Source organism: Carassius gibelio, chromosome A20 (genome assembly GCF_023724105.1).
Source record: "Carassius gibelio isolate Cgi1373 ecotype wild population from Czech Republic chromosome A20, carGib1.2-hapl.c, whole genome shotgun sequence".
Lineage (NCBI taxonomy): Eukaryota > Metazoa > Chordata > Actinopteri > Cypriniformes > Cyprinidae > Carassius > Carassius gibelio.
The window spans coordinates 21455385-21474890 of NC_068390.1; the positions used below are offsets into that span (position 1 = coordinate 21455385).

At 36.3% G+C, this 19506-nt stretch overlaps 3 protein-coding genes across 6 annotated transcripts in view; 2 read left to right on the forward strand and 1 right to left on the reverse strand.

The window, feature by feature from the left end:
* The window catches only part of LOC127938438 (nuclear receptor coactivator 1-like), a 50993-nt gene extending 39262 nt beyond the window's left edge, over nucleotides 1-11731 (forward strand). For all 3 annotated transcript variants that reach the window (XM_052535045.1, XM_052535046.1, XM_052535044.1), the window contains 10 exons: nucleotides 1246-1411; nucleotides 1509-1691; nucleotides 1802-1922; nucleotides 3027-3195; nucleotides 3291-3593; nucleotides 3808-3906; nucleotides 4810-5203; nucleotides 5553-5727; nucleotides 5820-6006; nucleotides 6969-11731. In XM_052535045.1, coding sequence (XP_052391005.1) covers nucleotides 1246-1411; nucleotides 1509-1691; nucleotides 1802-1922; nucleotides 3027-3195; nucleotides 3291-3593; nucleotides 3808-3906; nucleotides 4810-5203; nucleotides 5553-5727; nucleotides 5820-6006; nucleotides 6969-7136 — 1965 coding nt within the window. In that variant the 3' untranslated portion in view covers nucleotides 7137-11731. The remainder of the gene's footprint in view (nucleotides 1-1245; nucleotides 1412-1508; nucleotides 1692-1801; nucleotides 1923-3026; nucleotides 3196-3290; nucleotides 3594-3807; nucleotides 3907-4809; nucleotides 5204-5552; nucleotides 5728-5819; nucleotides 6007-6968) is intronic.
* A 333-nt stretch (nucleotides 11732-12064) lies between these two features.
* On the reverse strand, nucleotides 12065-15885 carry slc25a27 (solute carrier family 25 member 27). Of its 2 annotated transcripts, XM_052535052.1 has the most exons (11): nucleotides 15541-15885; nucleotides 15318-15431; nucleotides 14980-15168; nucleotides 14774-14858; nucleotides 14564-14686; nucleotides 13777-13889; nucleotides 13607-13691; nucleotides 13435-13527; nucleotides 13242-13344; nucleotides 12510-13159; nucleotides 12065-12284 (listed from the first exon to the last, which is right to left on the reverse strand). In XM_052535052.1, exons 2-10 carry the CDS (start codon nucleotides 15400-15402, stop codon nucleotides 13088-13090), a joined length of 948 nt encoding a protein of 315 aa, XP_052391012.1. In that variant the 5' UTR covers nucleotides 15403-15431; nucleotides 15541-15885; the 3' UTR covers nucleotides 12065-12284; nucleotides 12510-13087. The 2 variants fall into 2 exon arrangements, with proteins under 2 accessions (XP_052391012.1, XP_052391011.1); XM_052535051.1 differs by having other exon boundaries at nucleotides 15318-15635.
* Nucleotides 15886-16796: 911 nt separating this feature from the next.
* abracl (ABRA C-terminal like) lies at nucleotides 16797-19293 on the forward strand. Its single transcript, XM_052534425.1, has 3 exons — nucleotides 16797-16892; nucleotides 17861-17931; nucleotides 18512-19293. Exons 2-3 carry the CDS (start codon nucleotides 17871-17873, stop codon nucleotides 18694-18696), a joined length of 246 nt encoding a protein of 81 aa, XP_052390385.1. The 5' UTR covers nucleotides 16797-16892; nucleotides 17861-17870; the 3' UTR covers nucleotides 18697-19293.
* Nucleotides 19294-19506: the final 213 nt, after the last annotated feature.

Below are 19506 nucleotides of genomic sequence, written 5' to 3' on the forward strand. Positions count from 1 at the left end.
ACTTTAACCTTTGATCAATTTAATGAATCTTTGCTGAAAAGTATTTTAAAAAAGACTGACCCCAAACTTTTGAATGCTCTAGTGTTTTAACTCCTAAAAATCTGACCGCAAATAGGATGTTTGGCCGATGGAAGTCTATTTTGACAATTTACTGCTTCTCCATGTGGATCTCAGCAGCAAAATCACTATTTGTTATTGAAGGTTCTTTTTTATTTCAAAACTGGTAATGAGAGTGAGTTGAAAAAAGAGCATCATTATGACAATACTTAAACAATTTTAATTAAAAAATACTCAAGAAAGCATAAAGAATTCAATGCATTTAATTGCAATTATTTTGTTGTTTCAGAAGATCAGGTTTTAAAACAAAGTTCTGTTTTCAGATGTTTTTGTTGAACGTTGATGCATGTTTTAAGTTAAAATTAAAAATTTTGATTTAATTTGGCATATTTTAATACATATAATATTTTATTCAGACTAAAACTAAAATGATTGATTTTTACATGATGACATTAACTACATTTTATATTATTATTATTATTATTTTTTGCCAGAAAACAGTAACTTACAATACTTTTTTTAAAAATTTTTTTATGGCTTGCAATTAGAACAATGCACAAATTAAACTAATTTAAAATAGCCACAATTTCTGACGTGGTTTTCTATATAATATTTTATTGTATTATTACTTAATGTGGGCAAATATCTTACATTATATTGTATTGCTTTGAGGCTGGACATGCCGACATCTCAGCATTCATCTCACAGGAAATATCTCAGTCTTTTATGAAAATAAATTCCAGCTTCAAACCAGCTTTAACGTGAACTCTAGCATGAATATTGATAGTATATTTTGTAGCGGTTTGAACAGAAATGAAAGTTCTGGGCCGAAACCGAAAATTCTAGATGCACTTGGTTGAAAACCGAAATCGAAAATGCATTGTAATAATTATTTATTATTTTATTAAATAATATAAAGTCATTTTGTAAGACTTTTTAATTTAACTCAATAATTTTAATTATACTGAATTTTAAAAACTCGGACAGAAAATACATTATTATTAAATATCAAATATATTTCTCTTTTGGCCGCCGAAATTTCAGTGCATTTTGTAGAGTTTACTCTATTGCAGTGATTTGAGGCAGTCACATGTGGACTTTGTCTTTCTTGTGCTCTGGTGTGCCTTTTGATGTTGATGACCTTTGCTATCATTTCCATTCCACATCTGTATGTGTTTACATGAGTAGCAGTTTCCCAGCACCGATCTGGACACTTTGAACCAGCTCTTGCCCACTTTGAGAAGCTCTGTGGGAGGTAAAGCAGCAGAGGAGCCAGTGCTCGTCCAGCCCAGTGAGGACAACATTTCCATCGGGTTGAATGTGAAGAGAGAGTCACCAGGAACATCAAGCCAATGTAAGGCCCATTTTAGTATAGTAATAATAAAAATAAATAATATTTCATTTATCTTAAGTCCTCAATAACTACTTTTTCCTCCTCCGTCTCTCTGTAGCATTCCCTGATGGATCAAACCTCTCAAATCAGTCCTCTTTTGAGTTCTGTGACCCCTCTACACCAAACCAGGGTCAGGTCCAGGTGTCGGATCTTGGGCAGACAGACCCATTTCAGCCACCCAAGGAGAGCAGCAGCCCCTTTGCCAATTCAACCAGCCTCAACTCTTTCAACACCAACACAGGTGCAGGATTGAACGCGTCACCATGTTTGAAAACAGAAACGGTTTGATTAGTTAATGAAGGGGAGAAGTAAGACAGTTAAAATAACAGAAAATTGTCTCGTTTGATTCAGGTCTGGCCAAGCTGGAGCTTTCCGAGTCCCAGCAGTTCCAGCCCTTGTCCCTGGCTGAACCAATGACCTTCGATAGCAGCTTGGGCAACCAGACACAGACCCCTCTGTCCTCTCCTCAAGAGTGAGTGCTACAGAAACAAACAAAAGAATTTGAGTAATATAACAACTATTGATTTGCATTTTATTGAAAACTCTTGTTTCTGTACATTTTTGTACCTTAGTGATTTTTATTGGTGTCACTAACTACTGAAAGAACCTATGTAAAATTAGTCAATTTATTTAAAAATCCCTATGATTCTTTAACATTTGGGTGGTGGAGTAGGTGCTGTATATTATGATTGAAATCAGAAAATGTAATCACACACACACACACACACACACACACACACATATATATATATATATATATATATAGTATTATTATTAATAATAATAATAATTAAAAATATAACTATAACAAATATTAGTAACCTCACCAGAGTTTGACTTTGTTGAATCTCATATAATGGTGAAAGCAAAAACATGTTTTTTAACTACATTAAGTAGTAATTTCAGTAATTTTTATGTGCTATGGAAGTATTTATTTATGTTTTTAATTGGCCTTTATTTTAATATTTTCATTTTTCTTTTTAAATTAAGTTTTAGTCATCTTGTTATGTGTTTATATTGCATTTATGAATTAGATTTTGTTAAATATTTCTTTATCTTTAGTTTTACATTTGTGTTTATATGTGTTGAGGACATTCAAGTAAATTATCTCTGATTAATATCTAGGTGTAATTGTTATTTTAAAAACTATTAGCAGGTGTAATGTTTTGTCTCATCTCTGAAGAATCGATAGAAATATTTATATTTCCAGTCAGAATTACTGTTATAAACATATCTCAGTCACAGGGAAGCAGTTGTGCACTTTCACCCAAATTCAACTTTAATTAACCATGCAATATGAAATAGAACTGTCAGCTGCTTAAACAAAGTTCATCAAGATCTGGGGACAGTGTCTTAAGAACTAGTTTAACCAACTGGCAGTTAGCCAAGGGGTAATCAGTCTTATTTTTTGGATTCAGCTTAGACTATTCTAAGTTTTATGTAACCAAATGTAAAAAAAAAAAATGACAAACCTTGAAGAAAAAAATAGATGACTAACTGTTAAGACTAGTCTAAACCTTTTATGCAACCAGTCATGGAATCATATAGACTGCCTTTTTTTCTATGCTGTAAGCAGGCAGTGTGTTCCGTGTCCGCTGGATGAGATGCTGTGTCCACCCACCACACCTGAGGGCTGTAACGACGAGAAGGCCCTGCTGGAGCAGCTGGTCACTTTCTTGAGCCGCACTGACGAGAGTGAGTTGGCCGAGCTGGACAGAGCATTGGGCATCGACAAGATTGTTCAAGTAAGTATTATTAGAAAAACCAATTCTTCTCATACATTTTACATTTACAAGAAAAGTGTGTCTAAAGGTTGACTGGTTTACTGTCTCGCCTACAGGGTGGATGCCTCGAACCTGTCACCCAGACCTTTCCTCAGTCTCAGCCTCCAACACCTGTTCCTATGGACCCCAAGCTGCCTAGCTACCCCTCTCAGTTCCCCACCTCACCCTCACAGTTTCCTGCTGAGATGGGCACAGCACAGGGCATGAGTTTCGGGGCCCCACGGATGGCGTTTCCAGGCAACGTGGGAGTGACGGTGCGGCCCGGCATGAACCGAGCTCCTGGTGTGCCCAACCAGCTGCGGCTACCTCCCAACCAGCTGAGACTCCAGCTCCAGCAACGTTTGCAAGGCCCGCAGCAGGTAGAGCTTCAGCTTTAGCTTTCACTTCATTGTGTAATAATAAATTTGAACCACAACTTCTAAATCCCCCTTTTGGATTTTCTTGCACTGTGTAACAGATCCTTTCAAATAACATGCTGTGGAACTAACCTATTCTTTTGTCGAGTGCAGCTGCCGAGTGAACGTGTGATTAGTTGCACTTGTTTAGTGGTGATGTATCTCATCTCTCCATCAGCTCCAGAACAGGCTTGCGGCCATGGGTCAGTTCCCACAAGGGGGGCATGTTGCCATGGGGATGCGTCAGGGCATGCAGCAGCCTCAGATGCCCTCTCAGGTTAGTGTCACATGCACCGAGGCGAATAATGAATTTCATTAGTAGGGGTGCAAGCATTTGCTCTGACAAAATTTGATTAAGATTGTTTATCTCAGATATGAATCTTGGTTACAGTTTAGTTTGATTTGATTAGTTTTGGTAAGGTTCATAATTATATATACTGATGATAAAATAATTTATTTTTTCTTTTTCTTTTTTAAAGCTAAATTATACATATTTTTTACATACATATGTTAAATTGTATTATATATAGTTCATACATTTATATTTTATATCAAATTCTAAATCATATTATTACTATTATTATTATTATTGTAAATAAGCTAGTATTGTTTATTATTTGTTATTTATTATTGTTTATTTGTGTGTGTGTGTGTGTGTGTGTGTATATATATATATATATATATATATATATATATATATATATATATATATATATATATATATATATATATATATATATATATAGAGAGAGAGAGAGAGAGAGAGAGAGAGGTAAAATGGATAGAAAAATATTAACACGTCTTTATTTTGATATATTTTATACAAATAATTATAATTATTATTCTAAATATGATAATATATTATTTTGATTATAAATTTGTAATTAAATAATTATACAGATTTTTTTCATTAAATATATACATTTTCAAACATATATTTATGTATTAATGCAAAAGTTGTGGTTTGGGACATGGGTAAAAAATAATACTAGTATTTATTTTATATCTTTTTACAAGATCAATGCATTTCTTATGAAAATCTAAAATGATTAATATTAATATTATTATTACTATTATCATTGTCATTGATGCATCTGTGCATTTTTGCTTTCGCAATCATTGTTTGTTTTTCTGTTTGTGTCTTTCAATGAAACTGAAATCCCGTCTTTTCTCTCAACAGCCTCCACTCAATGCTCAAATGATGGCCCAGCGGCAACGGGAGCTTTATAGTTTCCAGCACCGCCAGCGGCAGCTTATGCAGCAGAAGGTATTGCTGATGAGGCAGGGGATGAACACAGGACCTCTGGGGGCTCAGCGAGTTCCTAAGAGCCCCCAGCAGCAACAGCCACCACAGCAGCAGCAGTTCGGTTTTTCTCCAGGCTACAATGCCGTGCCTGGAAACACGCCTACCTCCCCAAGCCATTTTAACCCCATGGGAGGACCTCTGGACCCCAAGCTACCTACCAGGGTGGGCATGGGAAACCAAGGCATTATGGGAGGCATTCAAGGGCAATTTGGTGGGCCTGTGAACACTCCTGTTCAACAGGGACTTTTCCAGCAGTTTGGGGGATCTGGTATGTCTCATTTATAAGCTACTAATTTATCATCACCCGTGTTATTATAACTACCGTAGCTAACACTAAAACCATAAAATAAAATTTAACTTTAAATATTTTAAAATGTAGACTTGTATAATTTCAGATAAGCAACATTTTTCATTTTTATTTAGTTTACCTGATGCACTAAATTAACTAAAGCTGAAGTAAAAATTAGTGATACTATGTAGACATTAAAATAAAAATATTAAATTGCAAAAATAGTCATATAAAAATATAATAATAAAAAAATGCAATTAAAAATAATGACAACTTTTAATGCTTCTGTCATGATGACTAAAAGAGCCAATGCACATCTCCCTCACAGGCATGATCCAGCAAGCAGATCCATCCTTCGCTCCTGAGCTTAGTCCAACCAGCCCCCTGCTTTCACCTCAGAACTCAACCTCCCAGAATCCTCTGCTCCAGCAAGCGCAGCCTCCACCTGGTTATCAGTCACCTGACATAAAGAATTGGCAGCAAGGGGCCATGGGCAACAACAGGTATGGTGTTTGATAGCAGTCACCAAAAGGTCAGAAAACTTGTGTCTGTGTGTTCATCTTCATTTAAACCATTTCTTCTTGTTTTGTGGCAGTATGTATAACCAGGCAGGCCAGCCTGTCTCTCAGAGCTTTGGCCAGCAAGGCGTGTATAACAACATGAGCATCACCGTGTCAATGGCTGGAGGGTCAGGAGCGGTGAGCACTCTACCTCCTATTGGACCATCTGTCGGCATGGGCAACAATAACCTTGGCAACGTCACTTCAATGTGTAACGATCAGGTAAGATGGTCATTGGTTACTTATCGAGTCTTCATTTACTCACCCGCATACCGTTTTTATGTGCAACTACTTTTTCCTTCAGCGGAAAAAAAATGTTTTTATTAACATTTTGAAAGTTTCAGTCCTCGTTCATTGTTACTACACTTGTTACACTGTGTTATTTTAGCATAATTGATATACTATTATAGTTTTTGTTAATATTTTGAATTAGATTTTAGATTTCTGTATATTTTCTACTGCAATTTAAAAAAATAATAATTTTAGTTTTCATTAAATGTCTTAAATGTTTCAAATGTAATCAAATGTTTCAATAACTCGTTTTTTAATGTCTCTAGTTTTTGCTTAAGTTTTATTATTAGTTTATTTAGAAATGTTGGCAACAAGCTGAAATAAATGTTAAAAGGGGAAAGGTTTATTTTTATATTTTATTTTTTTATCTTCATGTTAATTTTTTCAAGTACTGAAAATGTTAACGATAATAACTGTACACTACCATTCAAAAGATGTGGAAGATGTTTTTTTTATATTTAAAAAAGCTAAGGCTGCATTTATTTGATTAAAATTACAGTTAAACAGTAATATTGTGAAGTATAATTAAAAAAATGTAAAAAGTTTTTAAACAGTATTTTAATATATCTTTATATTTAAATGTTTATATTTTATATTTAATTTATTCCTGTAATGATGACAGCTATATTTTCAAAAGCCATTAATTGTTATTCAGTGCCACATGATCCTTCAGAAATCACTCTTAATATTCTGATTTGGTGCTCAAAAAACATTTTGTATTATTATCATCAGTGTGCGAAACTGTTGTGCTGCTTATTTTATATATATTTTTTTTAAGTAATCTTTTTGTAATATTATAAATGTTAGTTGTCATTTTGTTCAATGTAATGCATTCTTTAAATCATATGTAACGTGACATGACGTGACGTTTTTCATTCATTCCCATTTCTCAGGTACAGCAGGTTCAGGTGTTCGCTGATGTCCAGTGCACGGTAAACCTGGTGGGAAGTGACTCCTATCTTAACCAGTCGGGGCCCATGGGGTCCCAGAAGGGCCCGAGCGGGACCCCCACAGCCCAGGCTCAGCAGAAAAGCCTCCTTCAGCAGCTTCTGACCGAGTGAGTCGCCCACCGTCTGCCAGAGGACCGTCTCCACATGTAGAGATTTTTATTCTTCACCTTTGGTTTCTATACAGTATATCTGCAGGGTCGGTGTCTGGGCCCAGGCTTGTGAGCTTTCATAGCCGTTCGACAAAGTGCTCATTCCTGGTCACCTTTTTAAATGTCTGTTTCCGGAAAGGAGAAAGGATCACGTTCCAGAATTTGCCAAGCCTGTAAAAAAAAAAAAAAATAGGACCTGCTGCTTCAGCCGGCTGCACGTCCTGTCGGTCAGGCCAACGTTGCAGTGCTTCTTGGAGAGCAGCGCAGCAGCTGAGCTTGGATTGGTCGAACTGGAAACTGGAGCAGGCTGTTGTCATAGTGTTGCTATATTCATGGTGTATTGCTCAGTTTCAGCTGGATCTGTGACTGATAGGCTCTCCTCAGCAGTGCCTGATGATGGGAGGAATTTCCCACCTCTTTTTATTTGTTAGTCTGTTTTGTTTGTTGTCATTTTGTTTTATTTTTCTGTTTTTTTTTTTGTTTTTCTCTGTTGTCGTTTTCAGAACAAGCATCGCCAGGATGGGAGACTGCTCTGTAGTGCGTATCCGTCTGCCGCAAGCTTTCCTGGCAGCACCGTTTTGAAACAGCAGACATTTTTTTTAACCATGTCCTACACATTTCCCCCCCACAGCAGCTGTGAATACGAGCCACTTAGGGTCAACTCAGCCTATCAGTGTTGTTTGCGGCGACGTGTTGTGCAGGATGGTATTATTGTACAGCACAAATGGACAAAGTTGGGACAAGCTCACACTTTGTAATTTCCTTTAAAAATGAAACCTCATCAATTTACAGGCAACTCTTATTTCGGAAGCATCAACTTCACACCAGTTCCTTTCTAATGACTTTGAGAATCTGTCATGTCACTTTTGTCATTTTAAACGTAATCATCCATGGGGCTCTCGCACGCTCTCATATATCAAGAGACTCAAATTTTTACGATTGATATTGGTTATCGAACACCCCAGTAAATGTTACAAACCCTCTGTTGCATTGCACGCAGTTGCGAAAATGTAGATTGTACATTGATTTTCATTATACAGTTGAGTGTTTCAAGAATGCTCTTCAAAACCACAGGTGCTCTCTCCTGACTGGAGGAGCGAGGCGTTGTTTTGCGCAATGTCCGTACCGTCGGCTGCATTCTCTAGCTCTTTGACTGCTCATGAGACTACTGTTGCCCAGTCACACACTGTTCATCAGCGTTATCCTTTGTTCATTTACCCTACTAGTCATCCCCGATTGATTTCGAACCTAAAGATTTGCTATTTTAAGTGAAACGTGCTAATGTAAAATCAAATATTTTTTATTTTTTTGATCAAAGATGTCAAAACAAAAAGACTTGCTATGTTTGAAATTGATGTCTCGCCATTTGAGCACGAGGTATTTCACAAATCGTGCAACATCATTGGAGCACAGCTCCTAACCGCGTTGCATGCGCAACCGTCTCACGTATTTTCATCCTCCTTTAACAGTGTTCTTTTGTTCGTGACACTATATAAAAATGTCTAATTTCGTAAAGCAGATTCTCAGTCGTCTACGAAATTCAGCCGGCAGTATGTACTGTTGAGATCGAGCCACTTTCTGCTATGTATAAATGTACATAGATATTTCAAAAAGCGAGATTAATTGACACATACATAACATTTAAGTCATTCAAGTCTGTGTTTTTCCCATTTTTGGCTCACCAAAAACACACAGATGTCGTAATTAATAAACTCTGCCCTCCTCTTTGGGGAACAGGCATTCCTGTATAGATAAAAATGTTTTTTATGCAGTGGATAAGATTCATTTAATGAACCCTACCTGTCATCATTACCGTGTTTATGCCAAATATACCAAACTAGCAAACAGCGCCTATTAATACTGTTTTTATCGTTCTGATTTCTCATTTATAACGGCTCTCACAGTCAATACACAACATCAAGGTACAATAGAACTATTCAGAACCTGGATTATCAAAGTATTGTGTATATAACAGATAAATGTGAATATGTATCTGTTCAGAATCAACAAAATGTAGTGCTCCGAGTTTGTGGTAATAACTACTTGCTTCCATTTTTTTTTCTTTCTTTTTTTTGATATGTGTATGGCTGTCTGAAAGCGTGTATGTGTGTGATTAATACTGTATATCTGGTGTTTAAAATGGAAAAACAGACAAATGTCCTGATTTTGATTTTCCTTTTTGTTTTTTTATACCTGCAATTTTTCCTGTGGGTGTTGAGATTGCTCTATATGTGAGAATGGTTTAGCGACTGCTGAATGTGACTTTGCTGAGGGAGAAGCAGCATGGACTGGCTTTTGTACGGGTTAATTTAAAAAAAAAAAAAGAAGAAAAAAAAAGGCCATATTATTTAATTTCTCTGTTGTCAAAGTTTAAACAGCTCTGACGAAGTGGAACCTTGGTTTGAGAACAGCACTGGCTTATCGTAGTGGGGTTTCGTCAACTGCCTGATGTAGTTTTTGCCATGTGTAAACGCATTTAAGACAAGAACGGATATATGACCAAAGCTTCAAGATACTAAAAGATCCATATCATATGCAAGGTTCATGCAATTCGACAAATGTAGCATTGAGTTTTTCCTGAATAGGTGTCCCGTATCCCGTCATGTTTATAACACTACCACTTTGTCTTTACTTTTTGGACATATTCCCTTTTCAAAGATGTTCAGTAGCGATTTTCTTCAGATGTTCCCCCGTTGCTACTGATCTACCAAACATGCAAATGCCTCATCGGGAGGAACTTTAGTCACTGTTTTCAGAAAGACAGATTCCTAACCGCTAGCTATGCACCTTTAGAGGTTTAAATAAAAAGCTTTAGGCTTTTGTTTTAAAACTGACTACTCCAAATGGATTATTGCCTCGAATGCAATATTCCAGTAATGCATGCTGACAAATATCTCCAGTTTTTCTTCTATTTAGTTTTTTAACTCAAGGATATACATCATTTGTAGTTCGAAACAAGTGGTTTCAAACTACTCGGGCTAAAAACGAGAAAACCATACTGATGCAACTATACTTCGATATTTGACTTTATTTAGCTGGATTCTTTATACCAAATTTGAGGTGCCTCTTGTACATATTTTCAGCATAGAGGACTGCTCCTCACCATTTGATGAACGTCATCTTGTTTATGAAGATTTTCTTATACTGACCTTTGTAAGACTTTTGCTGTATTTTACATGAAGTTTTTTACTAAAAACCTAAATGTACCAGGAACTTGCAAGGAATACAATCTAATTTTGCACTTTACACATGAATTACCAGGAAAGAGGCCATGTTTAAATCAGAATATAGCGTCATGTTCGAAAAAAAAAAAAAAAGAATACCCCCTGAATGTATTTTTGCTAAGTGAAATGCCATTTTGCTTTCCACGAAAAATCTAAACGTGTCTCGGGTTCTTCAGGAAGAACTTGGCTTGGTGGACCCTCATCACTGGATCCCTTAAAAGAGCAGGGTAGCGGAGACTTTGCTACATGAGTGTTTTTTCTGCTGCTGAACCATAGATCTAACTATGCCTATCTTCTTCAGGTGCTCCACCTCCCCTTTTCCCCGTCCTTTTAGTGATTGCATTCAAGTTCAGACCTTCTGGCTTTATCTTTTAAAGACATTCCTCATCGTACTCTGCTTTCTGTTCATCCTGGTCTGTATCGTAGGCTTTGAAAGTCATTTCAGGCCCCGCATGCTCAGTGCCAAGTGCTAAGAACCATTTATGCCAACTTGTACAATCTGCATTTCCTCATATCATAGTAGTGAATCCTACGTATCGACCACCACACACTCTCCTCGTCATTCAGATGTCATCTCTAACACGGTATCATCTACAGTAGCTACTGTTTACCTGAGATTTTTCACATTTTGTAAGTGCTGCCTTATTAATATCCAGATATTAGTTGTATTGGTAAAGGGAAGTCATGTGTTTGTAGCTCCACTGAAACGGCGCTTGTTCTTTCAAGGCAAGGTTCCACTTTTCACCTGTAAAATTAATATAAATAAACAAATATATATAGATATATACATTTTACTCATTTTGTCCAGTTTTGTATAATACTTGTGAACTTTTTTTTTTTCCCTTTTCTTAAGAGGTATCATTGCAGCTGTGTGTGGGACATAATGAATGAAGATGTATCTGGGAGACTTCTGCATGTTTTGTCATGTTTTTGTTTTCTCTATATCCAGGTTTATCTGGAGAATCCTACCTTTCTTAGGACGTTGTAGACAATCAGTCACATGCTGGGTCCAGCTCCTGCGGGATTGTCCTGCGGGCTGCAAAACTGTTTCGCATCTACTGAATCGGTCTTATTTTTCTTGTCCATTTCATGGAATTTTGTGGCTGCTCAAACTGAGATTTGAAGTTTACACACACATACATTTTACACACACATGCATACATATACACTCAGACAAACAAGAAACACTCACTCGTGCATATGGCCCCTTTGTTGCTTTTCCAAGGTGTAGATACATACCTTGAAGGAAATTATGCTTTGACTAACAAATCTCTATAACATCCATGAATGTGAGAATGCAACACATTGCAATAAAGCACCATGTAAAAAAGGACTGCAAGTGCCATCTTTATATCTAGTGAATGGAATTTAAACTGTTTAATAACCGTTTGATTAATTATTCTTTTGATGCAGTACAAGAAACTGAATGTGTATTTTTTTTAACAATACTTTGCCATATGAACATCCAGTCAGATAGTTATCATTAATATTTAGAACAACATAACCCAACATTCGTTCTTGGTTAATTGAGTCTGACATTAATGATATAAGTAAGATTAATTGTAAAACTGATTCATAAATGTAATTCACTAAAATGAACCCGCTCTTTTAAGAGTCGAAACAATATATGGATGAAAACCTGTTCCAGCAGGTTAATTTAGCCACATTCCATTCTGAACAATCTTTGTTTTTATATAGTACAATTCATACAGAATTCATTTGAAAAGCTTGAACTTTTTTAGAAATGGCTGCACGGCATCTTTAGGGTAAGGCTTCAATGCCAGACATGTGGGGATATTCTCTGGCTGCTCCATCCATAGCTTATGTGCAATGTCTTTTTCTAGTAGACTACTGGCAAGAGCGGAGAGAGATGCCTCATCTGGTGCCTGTGGGGAAAAGTAACAATAAAACTTAAAACTATAAAAATAGTACATAAATATTACTTTCAAATTATTCACTTATTTATCACTTGTGAGTAGGCTAATGGATTTATTAGTATTTGTTAACAATTATACTAGAGAGATCAAAGACTACTATATAATGCTACCCATCCTATCATGCACTGTAGAGACAGAATCGCATGATGCATGTGATGTAATTGCAGTACTAACCTGCAGCACTACTTTGTGCATGCTGTCCAGTTCTGCCAGATACTCCCGAGTATCAGAGTCACTGTAGTGTAAATGTATAGCAGCAGTGGCCGCGTGACAGGCTTGAGTAATAACCGCCACGACAAAGTGTGAATAAGGTCTGATCGGACGATGACATACTGGACTAAACGCCGAGACGAGCCGCTGCTCAGCGTTGCCATTTGATTGAATGTGAAAACAGCCAGAGCGGAAATGACACACACAGCGGGTTCATGTTTACGTTCCGGGTTTATTTCGTTTCTGCTCAATTTTTTTTTGACTGGATGCCCTCTAGTGGTTGTTTGATCCAGGTTTGTACCATTTAAAAAATGTTAAAAGAAGACAACAAATGTCTTTTTTTTTAAAGGACTTAATGATTGCTATGCCATTTACATTTTTCCAGCACATACAGTGATCAAACAACTTCATCCTAATATTCGTGTCCTGCAATCGGTACCTGCATACAATTCACACCGAAAAACATGAGGACTGGAATGTTCAGCTCAGAAACTTTATAGAGACAAAGTAAAAAAATATTCTAGGTCCAACTCTTAAATTCGTCAAAATGAGCTGATGCCCATTGCTCGTCTCATTTGCTCAAATGTAAGCCAGAAAGTCAAAGACCAGGGAGCCTAGGAACGAAAACAGAGTTAGAATAGGAAAACAAGACAATAAAACTTGAATAAACTCATGTCATATTTAAAGTGATAGTACCATCCTAAACCAAGTTGGTAGAAATCCTTTATAGAGGGAAAAAAATCCTTCTTTTCTCACAGACTGAACCAGACAGTCAGTAGAAGACTTGTAGAGAAGACCCCTGCAAACAGAAGCATAAAAATATGTTAATATAACAAACTAAATAATTGTCTTAAATACACATCAGCTTTAAAAAATACACCAAACGAACCTCCCATTTGAATCCCGTGGCTGGTTCATTACTCTAGTTTTCACCACATCAGCTGGTGTTCCCATAATAGCTGCAACCAATCCTGAGCATACACTGTAAAAATGTTTTGCAACAAACTGTTAAACATGACATCATTATGTGTGGCAACATTAGTAGAATAGCAAACTTTCACCTGGCCAATCCGTGACAAATGCTGTTGTCTGGTATGGAGGTGTTTCTCAGTAGAAAATGCTTTACGGTATCGTATGTCATGAGATCTAAATGTGTAATAAGGTGAAAAATATTTAACGTGTTTCAAAAGGGAAGCTGACAATTGATTTCTAGAAGTCTTGGCTACTGTACCTCCTAAATTGACCAGTGCAGCTCTCTGAACGTTGGGAACCCATCCAGCCCAAAGGCCTCGTATTCCTCCCTCTGCTACGATCTTTGTAAATGCGTGGTAAACCCCATGTACTCTGTCAGTTTAAAAACAACGGATGAATTAAGGGAATCATTCATCCAAACACTTACTCACCCTCAGGCCATCCAAGATGTAGATGAGTTTGTTTTTTTATCAGAACAGAATTTTACCATTTCATCACTTGTTCACCAATAGATCATCTGCAGTGAATGGGTGCCGTCAGAAGGAGAGTCCAGAAGAATCCACAACTTATGCAAGTAAAGTAAACCATAAAAATTTGTCTGAATCAGGAGAGAGATAGAGAGGTGAAAACAGTCTAAAACATTGCTAAGCAAATATGTCAGTAGATTTTGATGTAATAGGACAACAGGGGACGGACCTTTCATCTGAGGAATTGTAATTATGGATTATAGACTAGTATTTTGGCCAGAGGCGATGATTTAAAACACCTTAATGGTGTATTTGTTTATCAAATGCAAGCTTTTTACTTACAAGATGTTAATTGATTGACTGGAGTTGTGTGGATTATGTTTTTAATCAGCTGCTTGGACTCTCATTCTGACGGCACCCATTCACGCCATTGGTGAGCAAGTGATGTAATGCTGAATTTCTCCAAATCTCTTCAGATGAAGAAACTAACTCATCTACATCTTGGACGGCCTGAGGGTGAGTACATTTTCAGCACATTTTAATTTTAGGGTGAACTATTCCTTTTAGTCTATGTCTCACCTTGGCGGCTTCCCTTCTAGACGGCGCCTGCCCTCCATTTGCATCTGAACCTTCACTAGATCTGTTGGACTAGCGATGAACTGGCCCAAGGCACCTGATATCATACTGCCGATCACTGCTTTCCTATACACATCACAGAACATATGCTGATCCCATCTATTTAGACTTTAATCACTGTCCTGTTTCATATTCCACAACTGTTTCCCTCACCATACTGGAAAAACGCCATCTTCAGATCTTCCCAGGACAGATTCCCTGAGCTGTTCATAAGCTAACATCCTGCCGCCTGAATACACTAAAAGTGAGGAATTCCAAAGGTCAGAAGGGGATTCAAATACATATATTTAATAATTCAGGAAAGTGCATCAAGATTTTATTCTGTACATGCATATAACACATTGCAATTAACATTTTACCTATATGTCTGTAGATAGCTGGTGTGACCCCTTGCCACAGTTTCAAGGGCCCCTCTTCTCGCACTATACCCAGAGCTGTGCTCAGCATGCCCCTGTATTTTGGAGGCTGTACATTTCCACCATGATGTCGGGAACCACCTTCACCCTGTACCTGAAGTCTGGTTTTGGTAAGGTCCAGAGGAAATGTGACTAAAATACATTTTTTATAAACAGACAGACAGAAGTACACTCAAATGATTATTAACATATACTGTATTGTAGACATTAATTAATATATCAAAATATGAATTTATTTTTTTATTCATTATTTTAAAAACTAGAAAAGGATGCGTAGCTACCTAACTCTGCAACAGTTGCAGCACATGCTGACAGAGTGAACTTTGATACTCGGGGCCATCGCGAGTTTTCTTGTACAGGAGACATAGCAGGCTGCCGGTGTCCTTTGATTCCCACTGAAAAAAAAATGTATATATATATTTATGAATGTAAAACGATTTCCCAAAAGAACCACGAGCCTGGAGTATATGCTCGTGTTTACTCAGTAAGACAGCGGACTACGACCTTTAATAAGAGGCGAAACCTTGTTTTTAAAACCATACCGGTTGGTCAGTGTAGTTACTGACCCCCTTACGTAATACGTTGTAGACTACAAAAGAAGCGTCAGGCACCTAAAACCACATTTCCCACATTTCAAAGGGGCGTCAACAAACATCCTAAACTTCTCTAAGGACCGCCCGTCATTTTCGTACGCATGCGCATTCTATCTATCGCTTTTTTCTTCAAATTTCATATATAGGCTACTCATTTATATTATATTAACGTTGAATTGTCCAATTGTCCAAAAAAATCAGTTTTATGCAGTGAATCTGATTTTGCTGCTTGCTAAATTCCACATTCACAGATGCAAATATTAAAATTCCATATCTCTCTTTTTTGTTTCCATGAGAGAATCTGAGCAATACATGATCCATGACATGATCGTCTAGGAACAAAATGCTTTAAAAAACTTTGTTTGTAACTAATTTCCTATTGACATGTCTCAAATAGTTTTTTTCCCCAGGTTATAATGTATTAAACACCCCCTTTTTATATATATATATATATATATATATATATATATATATATATATATATATATATATATATATATATATATATATATTTTTTTTTTATTTAATTGTCTATTATTTGTATTTGTTGATATTTGTATTGCTGTTTTTGAGCATTAATAAAAAATTTTTTTTAAAAATTGCAGGAATCAATAATAAATTGCTGTTTACTGCCATCTGGTGTCTAGTAAATGAAATTTCACACACACACACACACACACACACACACACACACACACACACACACACACACACACACATATATATATATATATATATATATATATATATATATATATAGTTCAAACAGGTTGCATCGCATTTTCATGGAATGTTGCAGTAAATTAAAATAATAAATTAGTATTACTTGTATTATTTACGCATCAAACGTATAATAATAAAAATTTAACACAATTTGCACAGGTTATAGTTTATTTTAATTGCCAAAACAAGCTATACAACAAAGAGTTAGGCCTACATTATTAGAATCACAGACGTCCATTAAAGCTGTTGTTTAATCTGTTATGTGTACTTTTAATGTCAGTATCTTTTACACATGTAGCATCAAATCTAAAAGCGCTTATACATTTGACATTTTGTTGAGATATGGCATCACTCAGCGGCATAGTATTAGTGTCTGTGCCATTACAAAATAATCTAAAAATTCAATTTAGGTTAACAAATTACTTTGTAACTAGTTTAACCTAATGAGGGCCGTTTAATGTGACGTCACACACACCAAGCCATCTAGGGGAGCTCTTTCTCACTGTAATCAGCAATCGGCGGCACAAAACCACCACAAAGGTAAGAATATACAACGTACATCTGCTTTGTAATGATTTTGATGTTAATGAATTATTCGTCCGAATATATGTTTTTTCCCCGCCAGTAGAGTTATACTTTAATAATCCAGAATCTGTATGCAACCCTGTTTGATGCCGTGTGAATGGGTTTACGCATAGAAGTGTTTGTTTGTTTATTTATACTTTAGGGAATTCAATCTGTGTGGTGATAGAGTTCAAAATATGTGTGATTCACAATGTGCCTCAATGCAATTTTTCACACATTTCTCTCACTTTCAGTGTTCAGATTAGTAGGCTACTTCCGCATTGCTTGATCAAATGATAATCCTCGTGCTCAATGAAAGCCGTGCAGACTATTACTAATTATGCCTCATTATGTTTAACCAGCGGTTTGGCTTGTAGGCCACACGTATTATTTTCTCAAGCAAAATTCAAGATGATAAGTAATTATAATCTTTATATGGGCAGCATCTGCAATAAACCGGTGGGGTGCGGTGTTGCAATTCTCAACTCATCCAGAGAGGGCGCTAAATGAAGCGTGTAAAGAATTAAAATCAGATTAGCTATTTATTATTCAGCACGTGTTTACTGTTGTAATCCACGTAAGAATGCTTAGGACGTTTTAAACGAACTATTTAATATTCCTGTAATATGTTTACATATTCAAACATGAATCAGCATTGCATGACCCAAAGCTAGACTATAGGAATCTCAATATATCCTAAAGCAGGTGTGTCAAACTCAGTTCCTGGAGGGCCGCAGTTCTAACCCTGCTCCAGCACTTATATCATGTAGTTTTCAAATAAGCCAAAATGATTAGATTTCGTGTTTAATTAGGGTTATATCTAAACTGTGCAAGACTGTGACCCTCCAGGAACTGAGTTTGACACCCTTGACCTAAAGTCTTTCAATGATTGAATACAGTAAAATAGAGTAAATTAGAATATTAACATGCACATATACTTTCAGTGACAAAAAAATGAATGTGGAACATGAAGTTACACTGCTCGTTGATGAGATCCGTCGATTGGGCAGTAAAAGTAAGTCTTGTGCTGTTTTTGATCAACATTGTTGGTATAACGTCTGAGACCACCAGTGAAAATGCTTATTTTGCCCTGTTTTGCCGATTCCCAATAATGATATTAAAATGAGTGAAAAGTTGATTCGAAAATTAAACATTAAAATGTTTGGTTTGATCTGCTTTTCTATTGTCAAAGAGCATCTTATACATTTATCTAATTAAGTTTGTTTTGCAATGTTTTTGAAATAAGTATTTTATTCTAACCAACGTTGCGTTTATTTGATCACATTATTGTAAATATTATTAACATTTAAAATAAGATTTTTTAAATATAGTTTAATATATTTTAAACTAATTTATTCCTGTGATGGCAAAGCTGAATTTTCAGCAGGCATCACTCCAGTCTTTAGTTGTTTAATTTCTATTAGTTGACACAAATGCAGGTGTCATTGTGGTATTTGTCTCTCTGTGCTCGTTTTTCTTTTGAAATTTGCCAACACTGGTTCTATGTTGGTTTAGTGCTTTATTAAGAATATAAATGTTCATGGTTGTTAATTAATTATTTAGAGCGAGCCTTGACCACTCTCACTGTCTCACAGATGCAGATGGGAAGATCAGCGTCAAATTTGGAGTCTTGTTTAATGATGACCAGTGCGCCAACCTCTTTGAAGCTCTGGTCGGAACGCTGAAAGCGGCCAAGCGAAAGAAGGTCATCGCGTTCGAAGGGGAGCTCTTACTGCAAGGAGTACATGACAACGTTGATGTCATATTACTGCAGGACTGAATTTAACAGTCTTCTCTAAACTCAAGTAAAAGGTGAAAATGTGTTTTAGACATGTCACTGCTACATTTTGATATGGAAATATACTCCAGAATGTAACATTTTTGTATACTGGGTTGGAATATTTTTATACAGCAACTTTACTCTCAGGGGAGTGATCGGCACAAAGTTTTTGTAAAGTAGCAATCTTCCCTGTTCAAACAACTCAACAGCCATATCATTAAAATAGCATTACCTTTATAGTGTGCATGATCATGTAACTGGTTTTCTGGGACTGAATGAACCTATTTGAAATTAATATCCATGCAGGTTAATATCAGTTTGACAGATTATACCTCTGATGTCTTATTCTGACTGTATTGATTGTAGAATGCATAATGGTCGTCTGCGGTGATCATGAGGTTGTTTCTTTGCAGTATCATTACTGTGACATTAAAGTTATGTGTGCCATTAAATCTCAAATGCTGAGAAACAGAAATTAGTAAATAGCATGTGTCTGCTTTATGATTTTCTGGAATTAAATGTAAAAAAAAAAAAACACCTTCAACAAATCATCAACTGTACAGTGTGATATTGTTTTATAAAGCTCTTGCAAAAAGATCTCCTTGTTTACTTGTGCTGTTCTTGTTATTTATGTCTGTAGAAATGTGCTAGGAATCCCAATGGTGCAGTTTGTGCCATTTCAAGCTCAGGAAGACCTTAGCATGAGGAGCAATAGGAATTAAACAAATCAATGAAATAGAGGGGAGTGTGTTTATAACTTTCTACTGTGTCATTATGAGGATTATGCCAGAATGACTGCATATAAACTTC

Coding starts and splice junctions, on each gene's coding strand:
- slc25a27 (XM_052535052.1), bottom strand. CDS start 15,402: ATGTCTCCTGTACAAGAAAACTCGCGATGGCCCCGAGTATCAAAGTTC. Junction 13,890..14,563: donor CTAGAAGGGAAGCCGCCAAG/GTGAGACATAGA, acceptor TTAAACTGACAG/AGTACATGGGGTTTACCACG. Junction 13,528..13,606: donor ATTTGTCACGGATTGGCCAG/GTGAAAGTTTGC, acceptor ACATTTTTACAG/TGTATGCTCAGGATTGGTTG.
- abracl (XM_052534425.1), top strand. CDS start 17,871: ATGAATGTGGAACATGAAGTTACACTGCTCGTTGATGAGATCCGTCGA. Junction 17,932..18,511: donor CCGTCGATTGGGCAGTAAAA/GTAAGTCTTGTG, acceptor ACTGTCTCACAG/ATGCAGATGGGAAGATCAGC.